The 15,577-nt window shown below is 39.2% G+C and overlaps 1 protein-coding gene across 1 annotated transcript in view; it reads left to right on the forward strand.

The window, feature by feature from the left end:
• The first annotated feature begins 4,095 nt into the window (after positions 1 to 4,095).
• The window catches only part of NMBR (neuromedin B receptor), a 28,370-nt gene continuing 16,888 nt past the window's right edge, over positions 4,096 to 15,577 (forward strand). Inside the window, exon 1 of the mRNA XM_070952182.1 lies at positions 4,096 to 4,505. Coding sequence (XP_070808283.1) covers positions 4,096 to 4,505 — 410 coding nt within the window. The remainder of the gene's footprint in view (positions 4,506 to 15,577) is intronic.

The raw sequence follows: 15,577 nt of genomic DNA on the forward strand, positions 1-15,577 counted from the left end.
CATGATCTATTCTCAGATGCTCTATTATTCCCCTCAGGGCAAAAAATTCAAGGCTCTTGCATAAGCTTTTATTGATTTCAGCTTTTTTTCCTTCAGATGCATGAAGTGTTATTTTGAATTAAGAACACATATACACATTTCCATAGCTGAAGGGATAGCTAGATTATAAAGATTGAAGGGGGGGGGGTAATGAAGTCAATAATGTAGTGATTCTGGTAATCTTATTAATAATAACTGTTATTTACAAAAGTGCTATGTATCTTTGTTATAGTAGTAAACTAATAAATGCATGTCGAAAACCCACAGGACACATAGAAAACTTGGCTGCTTTAGTCCATGATTTAGGTAAACAGACCAAACTGATTCTTTATAAACCACTTATACCCAGAAAAAAAAAGCAGTGAACCAAAGATACACAGAACAAATGTAGAAATGTCTCAGCCGATGCTGTAAGTATGACAGAAATTCCAGGAATTACTGTATAACTTCAAAATTTCCTATTTCAGCTTCATTTTCTTTCTTTTGCAATATCTTCTGGATAGATAATCATTCAGGAATGTTGTCTCTCCAAAAATTGAATCTCAGAAAGTCTGAGAGGCAGGTGTTCCAATAAGAGTTATGGATCCAGTGCTGAATAAAAGGCTGTTTGTAAGTACTCAAGGTAACTAACAAAATTAGAAAATCATATGTCAAAAGCTAAAAATTTAAATAAGAAATCTTCTCAGGGGTTGCCACAAAGAAGAAGGAATCAAGCTATTCTCCAAAGCACCTGAGGACAGGACAAGAAGCAAAGGGAGAATCAAGGAGAGAAGCAACCTAGGACTAAGAAGAAATTTCCTGACAGAACAATTAACCAGTAGAAAAACTTGCCTCCAGAAGTTGTGAATGCTCCAAAACTGGAAGTTTTTAAGAAGAGATTGAACAACCATTTGTCTGAAATGGTATCAGGTTTCCTGCCTGAGCAGGGGGTTGGACTAGATCTCTTCCAACTCTGTTATTCTTCTATTCTATTCTATTCTATTCTATTCTATTCTATTCTATTCTATTCTATTCTATTCTATTCTATTCTATTCTATTCTATTCTATTCTATTCTATATGCAAGCATTAATATATTAAAGAACCAGAGAAGCAAATCTTTACTGATTTTCTAAATGCAAAGGCAAGGGGGGGGGGAACAATGCATCTTCTAAGAGAATGTATTTTGTAGCCTGGGAACAATGCAGAATAATTTGTGCCAGAAAAACAAGCTCCTGATACCAAGGCAAGGTGACACATATTCAGAAGGCCTTCTGCAATTCTTAAAATCTAGGTAGTATCAGGTACAAGTAACCAGGAACAAGTGTTGAGTTCAAAGTACTAAATATTTATTACATGCTACCTGCAACAAGAATATGATCTACTAATGGTCAAGCCAAATTGGCACTAGATTAGGGTCAATGGAATTCACAGGGGGAATCGACTTGGGTCTCTTGTGGGAGTGCAGTGACTCCAAACTGATGATGTGTTCGATCCCCCCCTCAAGCTAAGTCTGCTCTCTTCCTACAGACAGGTTTGTAACAGAAAAGATGTTCCCTTAGACAGCCAGGCTTTACCTCATTTAGAGCTTATGATCAGTACCAATGTCATGAATTTATGGTTACTAACACTTGGTTGCTAGTGCAGATCTTCCAATATAGGCCTGTGTTTCCTGTAGTTTGCATCACTTAGCAATTTCCTGTAGTATTGCACATAACATGATTTCCCTGCCCTATTCTGCTATATTTGTCTTTCCATCTCAACAGAACTTCCTTTATTTTATTTGAATTCTCTCTGGTCTGTTTTGTGAACTTCTGGGTCCTGCTGTCATCTCATTGTCCTCAGAAGTGTTGAATGACTCATTTTAGCCCTCTATGGTAGGTTAATAGACTGGATCATCTGCCAAGAGTGCTTGTCAAGGCAACTTTAATCTGTATATTAACTTTTAAAAATGCCACAGGATCTAGATTTTTAATTGCCTTCAGGATAACAGAATGTTTACACCTGAAGTTTCATCTGCTGTGCCCATCTATGCTGATTTTCATTGCCAAGGAACATGCTCTCCAAGTAGTGGTTTATTGTCACACCGAAGTGTCTTCTCTCTAAATGTAATCTGTGCTGTCTGAAGGATGATATAAATTGAATGAATGAATGAACAGAATTGTAGTTCAATACATCTGAAGAGCAACAATTTGGAGAAAGAGAACCCCCAACTCAGATACTGAAGACTCTTGGACCTCTTTTCTTCTTTTACTTAAAGATTTCCAACCTAGTTGCACAGAGGACATCATTGCTGGTAAAGTGATCAATTATTTTAAAGCTCTTCTTCAAAAGAAAACTGCAATTTGATCTGAAAGGACTTTGTCACCCAGCTGCTTTGCTTTTGAATACAACTTACTGCTGCACTATGAAGGAAAACAATGAATATGAGGGATTTGCTTCCAAAGCAATATTGTAATCCATATCTGAGCCAGCACAAAAGTATTTGTATATGGGAATGTAATCCATGTCCAAGCATTCTGCTTTTCCCCTTTTCATTATTCTGCCTAGAGAGTTTTTTTTTAAAAAAATTATTTATATGCCGCCCTTCTCCGGAGACTCAGGGTGGCTTACAGTGCGTTAAGCAAGTTAATCCAATCTTTCCTTTTTGCTGCCTGCCTTTCTGTAATAGACATTCTTCTAGGGCTCTTTGGAATAAGATGAAAATGGTCCATCAGTACATTCTATATTAATGGGCTATTTTGATCATTTAGGCTGAAGACCAAGGTACAAAAGATTAAAAATTACAAAACAATAGCACTTTCTGCTCATTTGATACAGATTAGGCTGCAAATATAATTTATTTCAGTGGATAGTGGTTCCCAAGAAAGCGCGATAATTACTGTAAGCTCTGCCCCGAAGCTAAACAAACGAGAGATTCGTTTCAGAGAGCTTTTCAGCACCAAAGCGTCGGACAGTTCCAATTTATCTCCATTTTCTCCGTTTGCGCATTGAACCATAAACCATTTGTTAGGCTGGGTTCTCATAAACCCCAACTAAAATCCTAATCACGTTTTAACCCTACTCAGGCATGTTATGTGGATGCAGCCATCAGGGTTGTAACTGATATACAGGATGATATATTGCGAAGAGTATGCTTTGGAAAAAAATGCAGACCCTAACTTCAGATCAGTCGTTGCTTGCGCTGCCGCCTTGTTTGCGCCTAGAGTAACTACAACACAGAAGTCAGTCCTACAGTTCATAGGGAGGACTTTTTTTTTTTTAAATTTGATTTATATGCCGCCCTTCTCCGGAGACTCAGGGCCGCTTACAATGCGTTAAGCAATAGCCTTCATACTTTTGTATATTTATACAAAGTCAGCTTATTGCCCCCCCCAAACTGGGTCCTCAATTTACCTACCTTAGAAAGGATGGAAGGCTGAGTCAACCTCGAGCCTGGAGAGATTCGAACTTGCAGTAATTGCAGGCAGCTGAATGTTAATAACAGGCTATTAGTCTGCTGCGCCACAAGGCTCTTTGAAATGGACTCGTAACCTCTCAAAACCAAAGAGTGTATATAGGCATTCTCCTGGACCTCGATACGGGGAAAAACCCTTTCCCTCACCCTACCTCAACTCGGGGGTCCGGGTGTGCCTCTCGCGCACTGTTCCTCCTTGTGGAGGCGGACCCACTCGCCTTTTTAAAGGAAAGGCGCCCCCATCTAAGGCGGGCAAAGCGAACTCGGCTGGAGAGAGTCGCGTTCCAGACAGAGGAAGAAGAGGGGCTGCGAGCCAGGCGATTTCTCTTAACGCCACACTCCGCAGAAGACGGAACAGCCCCGCGGACACCCAAAGATTTCCCAAGAATCTTTCAGACAGCCGACTGGCAGAGCCTCGCCTACCTCGTCCATCCCACCGTCCATCCCTTCGGAAGTAAAGAGGACGTTTCACTCCGATGAGACTTTGTTTCCTTCTTGGGGTCTTCGGGGAGAGAAAGATTGGTTGGGGCGAAGGAGGAGGAACACCCCCCCCCAAACTGCCGGCTCGTAAACCGAGGACTTGGAAGAAGGCCGTCGAAGGAGTCCCCGCTGCCAAGGAGCGATGCCACCGAGGTCGACAGAGTCCACGTGGCTCCAAGGGATGGTGGCGGGCAACGAGAGCGAGGCGGCTGCTCCGGGGACCTCGTCCCCGCAGGCTGGGGCGGTATTCGCCATCCGCTGCTTGATCCCCTCGCTCTACCTGCTCATCATGGCCATGGGTTTGCTGGGCAATTTCACGTTGCTGAAGATCTTCGCCGCCCGGAGCGCCTCCCGGAGCGTGCCCAACATCTTCATCTCCAGCCTGGCCGCCGGAGACCTGCTGCTGCTGCTTACCTGCGTCCCGGTCGACGCCTCCCGCTTCTTCCTCGAGGAATGGCTCTTCGGCGAGGTGGGCTGCAAGCTGCTGCCGGCCATTCAGCTTACCACCGTGGGCGTTTCCGTCTTCACCCTCACCGCCCTCAGCGCCGACAGGTGAGTCCAGGAGCGACCTGGAGGAAAGTCCTCCAGAGACGGAAAGCGGGTGGCGGAGCGCAGCGAATCGGTGGGGAGAAAACAAACCCTAAACGCAAGGGGAAAAAACACTGCAAACTTTCCGGCCCATATGCCAGCTCTTGGCTGCCTTACATGCCCTTAGCGAGGTTCCCACTTTTAACAGAGTCCGCTATAGTTGGGAATCCAATAAATCGAAATGAACGAATAACTGACTAACTGAATGAAAAATGTTCCTGCAACCAGCCTTGTTGGTGAAGCTTTTGCTTCACTAGAAGTTTGAAAAGGCATCCCTCTTTTTCTCTCTCCACACGGTCAGACTGTCAAGCTGAGAAGGCTGAAAATGAATCTGTGTCTGATTGGGTTGCCAGAGGTCAGTCTGCCCCTTCAGGAGTCTTTATTCCATCCTATGCTAACCTCACACAAGTAAATAAGGAGATCCATGCTCTTCTGGGGGTTTATTATCTATTTATTTTCTTTAATGATTTCAGCTGGAAGCAAATGAGTTCTGTGGATACACATTACCCTAAGTAGTGTTAACAAGGGAGGTTGGAGGAACTCCTAAAAAAACCTGTCCATCAGCTGTGATAGATAAATTGAACATTTCTTTTTAGATGCAGTTTTTCCCTAAATGCTAATTCTAGGGAACAAAAAGGAGCATCCTTGGCTTTGTTTTCACTTGAGCAATTTCTAGAGCATCTCCTATAGCTGTTTGTAGACATTTGCAGACATAAATCCGAATAAGACAAATGATCAGTCTAAAAATCTTATCTTCTTCTTTAGAAATATTTGTCTCTTTAAACATATTAAACTGGGAGATAACTCATCTATTGTGTTCATAATGTAAACTGAAATTAAGGAAAAGCAATTAATTTCCACACAATATTTATGGAACTGAAATGTCAAGCAGCAGAGAACAAAGAACCAAGCAACGTATGATTAAAAATTGCCCATTAGGTCCAATTGTTTTACTTTAATACAAAGTTGGAAAAATAGAGGAGAAAAAGGTCACGATTGAACATCAAGATTAGAGGATTCTGACCAAAATTATCAGCAAAAGAATATGTCTTTTCCCCCTATGGACAACCTCATTTAGTGATGATAAAATGTCCTGGCATTACTTGTTTCCTTACTGAAATTTGTCAATTTGCGGTTGAAATAAAAAAAGTTGGCAGTAGTTTTTATTCAGAAAAATGTGTTAAACCACTTGTATGAACTTCCTGAAACAGACAAGTTAATAGTCTATTTTGAAACGTCTATAGATAAATATTAACAGGATGTTGGAATAAAAAAAAGTTGCTATCATTGCTGGTCCTCTCTTCCCTCTCATGTTTTTTTCCCCTTTTGAAAAAGAATTAAACTGAGATTACAATCTCATTACATGCTACATTTTCACATGAGACTAGCACAACCTCAAGGATAAATCATACAACCACATTTTTGAGGCTACATACTGTGAAAGCTCCCAAGTTGTTAGAAAAGAATTGGAACATGTAACCAACTAAGCCCTAGGCTTTGAAACAGATGTAATATTGGGAACACATAGGTGCAAACTTACACTCATTCATAAATGCACATAATTTCACCAATGTGAAAAAAATGACATTGAATGACACTCAGTAAGTGGCAAAATAGCATTTACAGTATCTTGGGAAGAGTTGTTTGCAAAAACCAGGAGTGCTTTTTAATAATGTGATGTTTTGTCCTAGCACTCATTTCTATTTGTGAGAAATGAAGATTGGTGTCATAATTACATCACACAGGGTAAACCAATGCAAGCATGCGGAGAAATAAGCCCAGTGAATTCCTAGTGTACAGAAATTTTTTATAGAAAATCATCTCTCTCTCTTTCTCAGTCCTAGGATGGCCTGATCTTTGCCAAATTTGCTATTTGCATGCATGTGCAAAGGGATACAATTGTGCCCTTTTCTAACAATGATGAATTGTCAGTGATTAATATGCATACTGATACAGCTATGGCTTGACAGATAACGTCATGCAAGTGGTTTCAGGTCACTTGCTATCTGCCCTTGCAGGAATGTTTATTTTATCAGAAGAAAAGTGATAACATTGCAGACTGTTTTTCCTCCCTTATATTAGACCAAGGGTGTGAAACTCGACTTCATTGAGGGCCACATCAGGATTGTGTTTGATCTTGAGGGCCAGGATGGGCGTGGCCAGTATGGGTGTGGCCAGCTTGATGTCACTTGTTTTGGGGTCGTCTGTGGTGGCTCAAGCACTCTGCCAGTGAAAACAGGCTCAAGAGCTCCATTTTCAGCTGTGGAGGCCTCCTATCACCCTCTGCCAGTGAAAACGGGTCCAGAGCTCCATTTTCAGCTGCAGCGGCCTACCGCCCTCTGCCAGTGAAAATGGAGCTGAGGGGGGGAGAGTATGCACCATATGCACCCCCTTGAGCTCTGTTTTCACTGGCAGAGGGCAGCAGGAGGCTGTCGCAGCTGAAAACAGAGCCTGGGAGGGCCACATGAGGCCTTCTACCTTTCACTGGTAGAGGCACTGCAGGCCGGTCCTTTGCTGTTTATAGGGCAGCCCCATGGGCCAGAGTCTGAGCACCTCGTAGGCTGGATCCGGCCCCTGGGCCTTGAGTTTGACACCCCTATACTAGACTCAGTTTTCCCTTTGGTCACACTGCTCAGAATTTTAAAGGATTTTTAAGATGGATTCAAGAAACAATATGTTCATTTAAGGTACCAACATCTTTGTATCTTTCTTTTTTTTTTGTCCTGGTTTGATTCAGTTTTGAAACCGGTGGTCTAAATAAATGGTAATGGAGAAATCCAGCATTTTGAAACAACACGACTGAGCAATACTACTACCTTGAATGTAAAAAAAAGATCTTCCTTATTGTTTGAAATATGAAAAATTCTTTGACTAAGTCTCCCACCATAGCTTTTGTTGCCCTGGCTAGAAAGATCCTGCTTCACATATTTTTCATTAAAAAAATATTTTAGGTAAGGTAAAAAAACAAACTCCATGTAAAAGAGAGTGAACTACATTCATCAGGAATTAAGCCTAACTAGCTACGTAACTGATGGCAACTTCATAGGACGATGTCTGATTCTTCAGTATTTTTTTCAATAGGAGCATCCTATTTGCTGTGTTACATTCTATAGCATCTAAAAAGAGATGAAACATTTCCCACAAAGATTAGTACCCACTAAAATGAGACAGTAAATGGGATAAGAGACAGTAGATTAATGCATAAACAAAATAAACAAGGTATAATTTGGAATGTAATTTTAAGTAAGTTTAAATAAAAGTTGACAAAACTAAATATAGATTTTGGACCTCACTTAGTTGAGACATGATGTCAACGAGGAACCGAAAGACATAGAGTTCTTTTTTTAAAAAATAATTTTTTATTTTTTAAAATATAAATATTTCATCTTCCCTTAAACAGTGCATTGTCCTGGTACAAATATCTCTCTGCAATAACCATCAAAATTTACCACAGTGTTCATTACATTGATATTAATTCTCTGATCTTACAATTGTAGTACTAAACATAGTAAACCTCTTCATTTTTCCCTCTTAACATATCTTCTAGTAAGAATATAACAGTAATATTAAACATAATAATCCTAATAGTCATAATAATAACAATCATCATATTGTTTACATCTCTAGCTTAACATACTTTCTACTCTTCTTTAATCTCCTCCTTTTATTTCTAACTTCCTTTTTTATTCTCTAACCATTGATAAAATAATTCCCATATCATATAATATTCAGTTTGTTCTTTCTCCTTAATTGCAAGCATTAATCTACTCATTTCTGCACATTCTAATATTTTCCTAATCAGATTCTCATCAGTAGGGATCTCTTCACTTTTCCAATTTTGTGCAAATACAATTCTAGCTGCAGTTAATACATGGATAATTAAATATACATTCTCTTTACTATAAGTTTCAGGTAACATCCCCAAGAAAAATATTTCTGGTTTTAAATCAGTGTGCTGCTTTAACATCTTTTCCAGCCATGTATGTATTTTTGCCCAGTATTTTTTTGCTTCTACACATGTCTACCACATATGATAATAGGACCCAGGTATCTGGTGGCACTTCTAACATTTGGCTAACTTATCTTTGAACATCTTTGCCAATCTTGCTGGTGCAAAGTGCCATCTATAAAACAACTTATACAAATTTTCTTTATATGCAGTTGACATCATTAATTCGTAGATCCTGTCCAACAATTTCTGCCATTTATCTAATTCTATTGTATGACCAAAATTTTTTTGCCCTGTCATTGTCTCCTTCACTTGTTCATGAAAGGCATAGAGTTCTATAAAGAAACCAAATGTCTGTCTAATCAAAAAACTTTTAGTTCCATCATTGGACTTTCTCCAGATTAGCTACAGTCATGCATTCTTTATTGAAAGGGATAACATGTTGATACCACTTTCTAAAACATTCCCTTCATTAAAAAAAAATGCTCTGAAAAAAAATGTGCTTTTGGAAATATTAATAATGGAAAAAGACAAAGGAAAAGAAGCATCAGATTCTGGAAAGCTACCACCAGAGATGGTCTCATATAGCTTGAAAACTGAAGTTTTACTAAACATTAAATTCCTTCTGACAAAATCATTGGGAGGAGATTTGTTTGTTAAAAGCTTACCCGACATAGCTTTAGAAGAGTCTTACCAAGTGGAGTGTGCTGCAAAATACTCCATTTGATAGCCAGCCAGCTGAGTTTGTCCTCTTCAAGCAGATTCCATTTTTCTTTTGTGTTTTTCCAGGTTTCAGCTAAATGTCTATGGAGATTCTCAGTCATCCATGTTATGGTTATCCCAAAGGTGCTTTTTCAAGAGGCAACTGGACTTTCTGGTTTTTCTTTGAAAACGTTTTGCTTCTCATCCAAGAAGCTTCTTCAGCTCTGACTGGATGGTGGGGAATGGAAGGATTTATACTCCTTGCAGATAGCTAAAAGAATGCAAATAAGCACTAAGAATATATACTAAGGAGTATTTTAAGGAAGCAGACCTAGGACTAGGTTTAGATTTGCTCCTGAAAGGAACTGAGAAACATTAACAGATGTTTCTGCTTGTCACATATCATTGTAGATGGTCCCAATTGTGCCTTGTTCTAGTCACATCATATTGCACTAATGGGAGTCTTTCACTGACAAATGCTGAGTGTCAGCACAGAAGTTGATGGTGATGTGAATTATGTGAGACGTGCTTGACTCCATTTTTCAAATTCTGTTCTTCTGCCAGCAAGACAACCATCAGGTCAAGGATATGTCACATATGTCATTGTGCATACAACCATCAGGTCAAGGATATGTCACATTGATGGGCACATAAGAGGAGTACAAAGCACTTTTCTTGTGTGTGTGTATGTGTGTGGGGGAAAGGTGAAGAGAGTTAAATTTTGGTATGAAAGGGATAAACTGGATGAGGCAGTTCTTTTTGGCTAGTTGATGAGAACTGACCTGAAAGGTCAAATTGGGATTGAATGTTGCAGAGCTTCAAACAAGTTAATACGTCCATTTCTGTTATATTTTGCTGTTTTACAATCTTAGATCAGCTTATTCAAGGCCTGCATTGTTTTAAGTATGAGACAAAGGATGAGACCAAAGGATGACTTTGGTAATGGAATGGCTGGTCATTTAGAAATGACTTCAGTTTTTGAATCCTTTTTTTTAAAAAAAGGTAGGGTTGATTGATTAACAATCCTTGAATTCTCCTTCTTCCCACAAACATTAGTCCCCCTTAGAGTTTAGTCTGGGTGGTGCCCATTGTGATTTCACAGTGATATCTCCTTGAATAATTTGCAATCAATATTCCAATTCTTGAATACAGCTCATCTTTCTGGAACCCGCACTGCATATCGGACATAAATACAATTGAGAGAGTCCAGAGATATTTTATGAGAAGAGTCTTCCATTCCTCTAACCGCAATAAAATATCTTATGCCACCAGACTCCAAATTTTGGGCTTAGACAACTTAGAACTACGCCGACTTCAGTCTGACCTAAGCATAGTACATAAAATTATCTGCCACAATATCCTTCCTGTCAACGACTACTTCAGCTTCAACCACAACAATATACGAGCAAATAATAGATACAAACTCAAGGTAAATTGCTCCAAACTCAATTGCAGAAAATATGACTTCAGTAACAGAGTGGTCAATGCCTGGAATGCACTACCTGACTCTGTAGTTTCTTCCCCAAACCCCCAAAACTTTAACCTTAAACTGTCTACTGTTGACCTCACCCCATTCCTAAGACGTCTTTAAGGGGCGTGCACCAGTGTGCCTACCTAATCCCTGTCCTAATATTCCTTTTTACTTACTCTTTTCATGTATTCAAATTATGTTTATACTTTTACCTGTTCTCTTATATATGCTTGACAAATAAACTTATGATTATGAATATGCCAGAGAAGAGGGGTTTCAGCCCCAGTCACATATAATATGTTTTACAGAAGGTGTTTCAGTACAGGATACAAAAGGATGGGCAATGGAAATGAAACAGGAAAGCTGTTTCCATATGTAATGATTAACTAAAATATGAAGGTAAAAAATATTCCCAGAAAGTATTCCTTCTAAAGACTGCAATATTTTGCATATTTAGTTACTTCTTGCATCTGAAAAAGGAACCTAGATAAAATGTGTATGCTTGCAAGACATACGGTGCATATGCTTAGAGCTCTAGTCCGGTGCATTTTTCAAGGTTACATTTACGTTTTCTTTAATCACTCCTCTTTAATTGTTTCATCTCTCACTGCATATTCTGATATCTAGACTCTAGAGAGAAACTAGAGAGGAGGACTCAAGCAGAGCAAAACTTTTGTCTGGATAAATAAGAAATCAGCCAGTGGTGAAATGTAAAATTTGTTACTATTGGTTCTGTTGGCATGGCTTGGTGGAGGGAGTAATGTGACTGGGTGGGCATGGCCAACTTTTTTTTTTAAACTTTTAAAAGCATTTTTTTCTACAACCTCTTCGGCCAAAGAGGTTGTAAAAAAGGCTTTTAAAAGCCTCTGATGATTCCAGCTGAGCGGCGCGATCATCAGAAGGGTTTTTTTTTTTTTTTTTTACTTTTAAAAGCGTTTTTTTGGCCGAAGAAAAAATGCTTTTAAAAGTAAAAAAAAAAAAGCCTCTGATGATCGCACTGGGCATGTGGGGAGGGGCAGAGATTTTTGCTACCGGTTCTCTGAATCACCTACTGCCATCGCTACCAGATCGGGTGATCCGGTCCAAACCGGGAGCATTTCACCCCTCAAATCAGCCTTTTCTGTAATCATGTTTATTACTTTTCCATTATTTGGGCTTGTAAGAGGAAATTATGTGGATATATCTTTTTCGCCACTAGCTGTGATTGCCTATCAGGTATCCATTGATCTCTCTTATCAGAATATCTCGTTTCTTTCATTCATTCCTGGTTCACTGAAAATGCTTGCAACTGCAACCAACTCTGTCAAACTGAAATCTTTTAAATGATACCCACAGAGGCATAACGCCGGAGAAATCCTGAAATATTTCTCAACTTTCTGCAGACAAGCACTATTCCTTGTTACAGATGGGGGATTTGTTAGTTTCCACAACGAAGTATTAGTAAGTCTGTAATGTAGGGATGATGTGTTTTTGCTGCTCACTGTGCAAATTGGTTTGAAACTGCAAACTAATTCTTAACTATGGGCTGTTTGAAGAAGCATAGAAACAAAATGCCAATAGTTGATCAAGCAATGAAAAGAAAACTTTCAGGTGGAGGGATTTTAATAACTTTTACTTAAGCAGTGTATGGATTTTAGCCTGATCATAAGTTTCTATGAGATCCATATGCAATTCAGAAAGTTGTAATGGAGGGAGAGGACATAAGATCAAAAATACATCCTGGATTGCTTTTCCTCTTTGAAAGCACAAAAAAAAAAGTTAGGCCAGCCTGGCCTAACCTCTTTTTTAAACTGTTTTTAAATTTTTAAAATTTTAAATTTGTCTTATAAATTTGGGGTGTTTTAAATTTTGTTTTCTGGGCCAAATTATTCAATTGTATTTTAATGGTTTTTTAACATTTGTATTATATGTATTTTATCTTTTGGCTGTTCACCACCCTGAGTCCTTTGGGAGTAGGGCGGTATACAAATTCAATTAATAATAATAATAATAATAATAATAATAATAATAATAATAATAATAATAATAATAATAATACATTTGTGATGAGAATTATTTATTGCACTATCATCCTCTTCTTTATCGAAGATGGACTGGGGCAGGTATAACCTCTTCAGTTCTCATGAACAAGAAGAGTTAGATTAAGCTAAGAAATAGTGGTAAGCCACTAATTGTAATGTTTAAATCAGAATCTGAACACTTTCCTCTTCAGTTTTTCTAAATACATGTCTTTCAGGATTGCTGAACTATAACCCCCATTATCTCCAGATAGGAAGGCATTGGAAAATATGGTTCAGTCCATCAGGAAGACATAAGAATGGGCTTCCTTTTCTTAATCTGATGCTTATTTGTTAACACAGTAGTTAATAACAGGAACAGTAATAGATTCTTTGGATATATGATGATAGGATTACGTCCCTGGATACCAGCCAGCATTTAGCTTTGAAGACTCAGACAGACCTAATTATAATGGGAGGAAAGCTCCTATTAGTGCCAAGACATATTATGCCTCCCTTGGCTGACAGTATGTACTGTAGTCTTTTTGTTGGAAGATATTCAGAATGAAGCACATGAGAGGCCCAAAGAGCTTAAGGATCCTCACCTTGATCTGGTTAAGCCTATATATTGAAGATGCTAGAACAGTGATGGCAAACCTATGGCATGAGGTGGCACACAGCTCCCTCTCTGTGGGCATGTGAGCCGTCGCCCCAGCTCAGCTCTGCCACGCATGCGTGCGTGCCTCCCAACAGTCATCTGGTCTTCGGGTCTCTGCCGCGCATGCCTGGGGGGCCATGCACATGTGGGGAGCTGTGCACATATGCATGGGGTGGGTGGGGTGCATGCACGGGGGCGTGCACGCATTGCATTTTTGGGGTTCGCATGTGCGTGCTTTGGGCACTCGGTCCGGAAAAGGTTAGCCATCACTGTGCTCGAAGTAAGCTAACTTTAGTATCCCTGCCCTTTGTGTCCTGATCAATGTACACCTGAGGACCTTGTGGTAGCGTGACAGATCATAATTCATAATGCAGCTGCACGGGTTGTTACGGGAGCCCCTCGTTACTCCCATATAACACCTCTCCTGCATGAGCTGCACTGGTTACCAGTGGTTCTCTGGGTCCGCTTCAAGGTTCTCACCTATAAGGCCTTACATGACTTAGGTCCGGGATATTTGCAGGACCTTCTCCTGCCTGCCTCTCACCATCCTGTTTGCTCACATAGGGCTGCTCTCCTCAGGGTTCCGACGGCGAGCCCAGGGGTAGGGCGTTCTCTGTGGGTGCTCCCACTCTCTGGAATGAGTTGCCTACTGAGCTCTGGATGGCTCCTGATCTCTGCTCCTTCCGTCGGGACCTGAAGACTTGGCTGTTCAAGCAAATAGGCTGACTCTGATTCTGGGTTTTATTATTTATTATTTATTAGTTAATTTGGTTTAAAATGGGATTTTGTTGTACATGTTTTTAACTTGTGTTCACTGCCCTGAGTCCTTCTGGAGAAGGGTGCCATATAAATACATGAAATAAATAAATAAATAAATAAATAAATAAATAAATAAATAAATAAATAAATAATGTTGCTATTTTCTGGGCAAGATTTGTTTAACTTGTAGATATTTTAATCTTGTATTTTATATTTTATGTTGTATAGTATGCCTTATTTTAATTGTGATGCTTCTGACATGAATAAACAAACAAAGAAGCAAACAAACCACAGACTTAGCAATGGTCAAATGCATAGTATGCCATACATGGTTAGCATGTGATTTTCAGTATAGGTTGAATTACTTATTGGTGATCCAGGCTCTTTGGACCATTAAAATAAAATCTATTGTTCCAGAATGCCATTCACCCTTGTCTTGCTTCAACTGAGCAATCCACTTACACCTGCACATATGCTAATAGCCTTGGATGCTCATCAGCTGGGTATTTCTCATGTAAACCAGCAAGAGATTCCAAAACCTATGTTTTGGTTTCTTTTTCAGTGCTCTGCAGCCAACTGCTTGGATTTACTAGGGACTTAGTTTTACTCAAGGAATTTTTCTAATCTAATCACCAGACTTATTGGTTAACAAGGTAGTTAATAAAAGAAACACATTTTCCGCTTCAAACTCCTGAATGCCATTAATCATAGCTGTTTGCAGAAAGCTCAGAGGCACTTGTTCCTTGAAGTAGAAGATGGATAGTTTTCATTACATTTGACAGGATGGAACTAAAAGAAAATATATATAAGTATAGCTATGCGCGTGTGGGGGTCATGCCTCTGTAATGTGGAGCTAGAATGGATATCATTAGGGACCAATTTAAAGAACAGCTGGGGTTAGTCCTTCCTGCAATGATTTTTTTTAATGTACACTATAGGAGATCTGGCATGATTGCAAGAAATAGATGTATATCAAATGGAAAGAGAATGAATGTTATCACCTACTTAAGAATATTCATTTACTTTTAGAATCTGATTTAATTTGAAATACTTAACACTTATTGAAATTCTTCATTTGCTTTCTGAGTTCTAAGACCTATTGAATGCAAAAGAGTTCATTCCCAATTAGAAAAACTCCAATCTATGGAAAAGTTACTGTATATTTTGTAATGTCAAAGCTCTTTCCACCATCAGGGTGAGACAGTGTCAAAAAATAATGCCAGGGAGGAATTAGTATTTTGCATATGCTTATAAGTATTAATGTGTTTATTACTATTTCAGATATGTAAGAGTGAAACCTGGGGGTGGGATTTTGGTGTATAAATGTACAGGTAGTTCTCAGTTCACAACCACTTATTTAGTGACCGTTCAAATTTACAACAGCTCTGAAAAAGTGACTTATGATCGGTTTTCACACTTATGACTGTTGCAGCATTCCCCATGGTCACATGTTCAAACTTTGAGTGCTTGGCAACTGACATGTATTTATGACAGTTGCAT

This window comes from Pituophis catenifer, unplaced genomic scaffold (assembly GCF_029215685.1).
Source record: "Pituophis catenifer annectens isolate HBS135680 unplaced genomic scaffold, rPitCat1.0.hap2 SCAF_1, whole genome shotgun sequence".
In the NCBI taxonomy this organism is placed as follows: Eukaryota; Metazoa; Chordata; class Lepidosauria; order Squamata; family Colubridae; genus Pituophis; species Pituophis catenifer.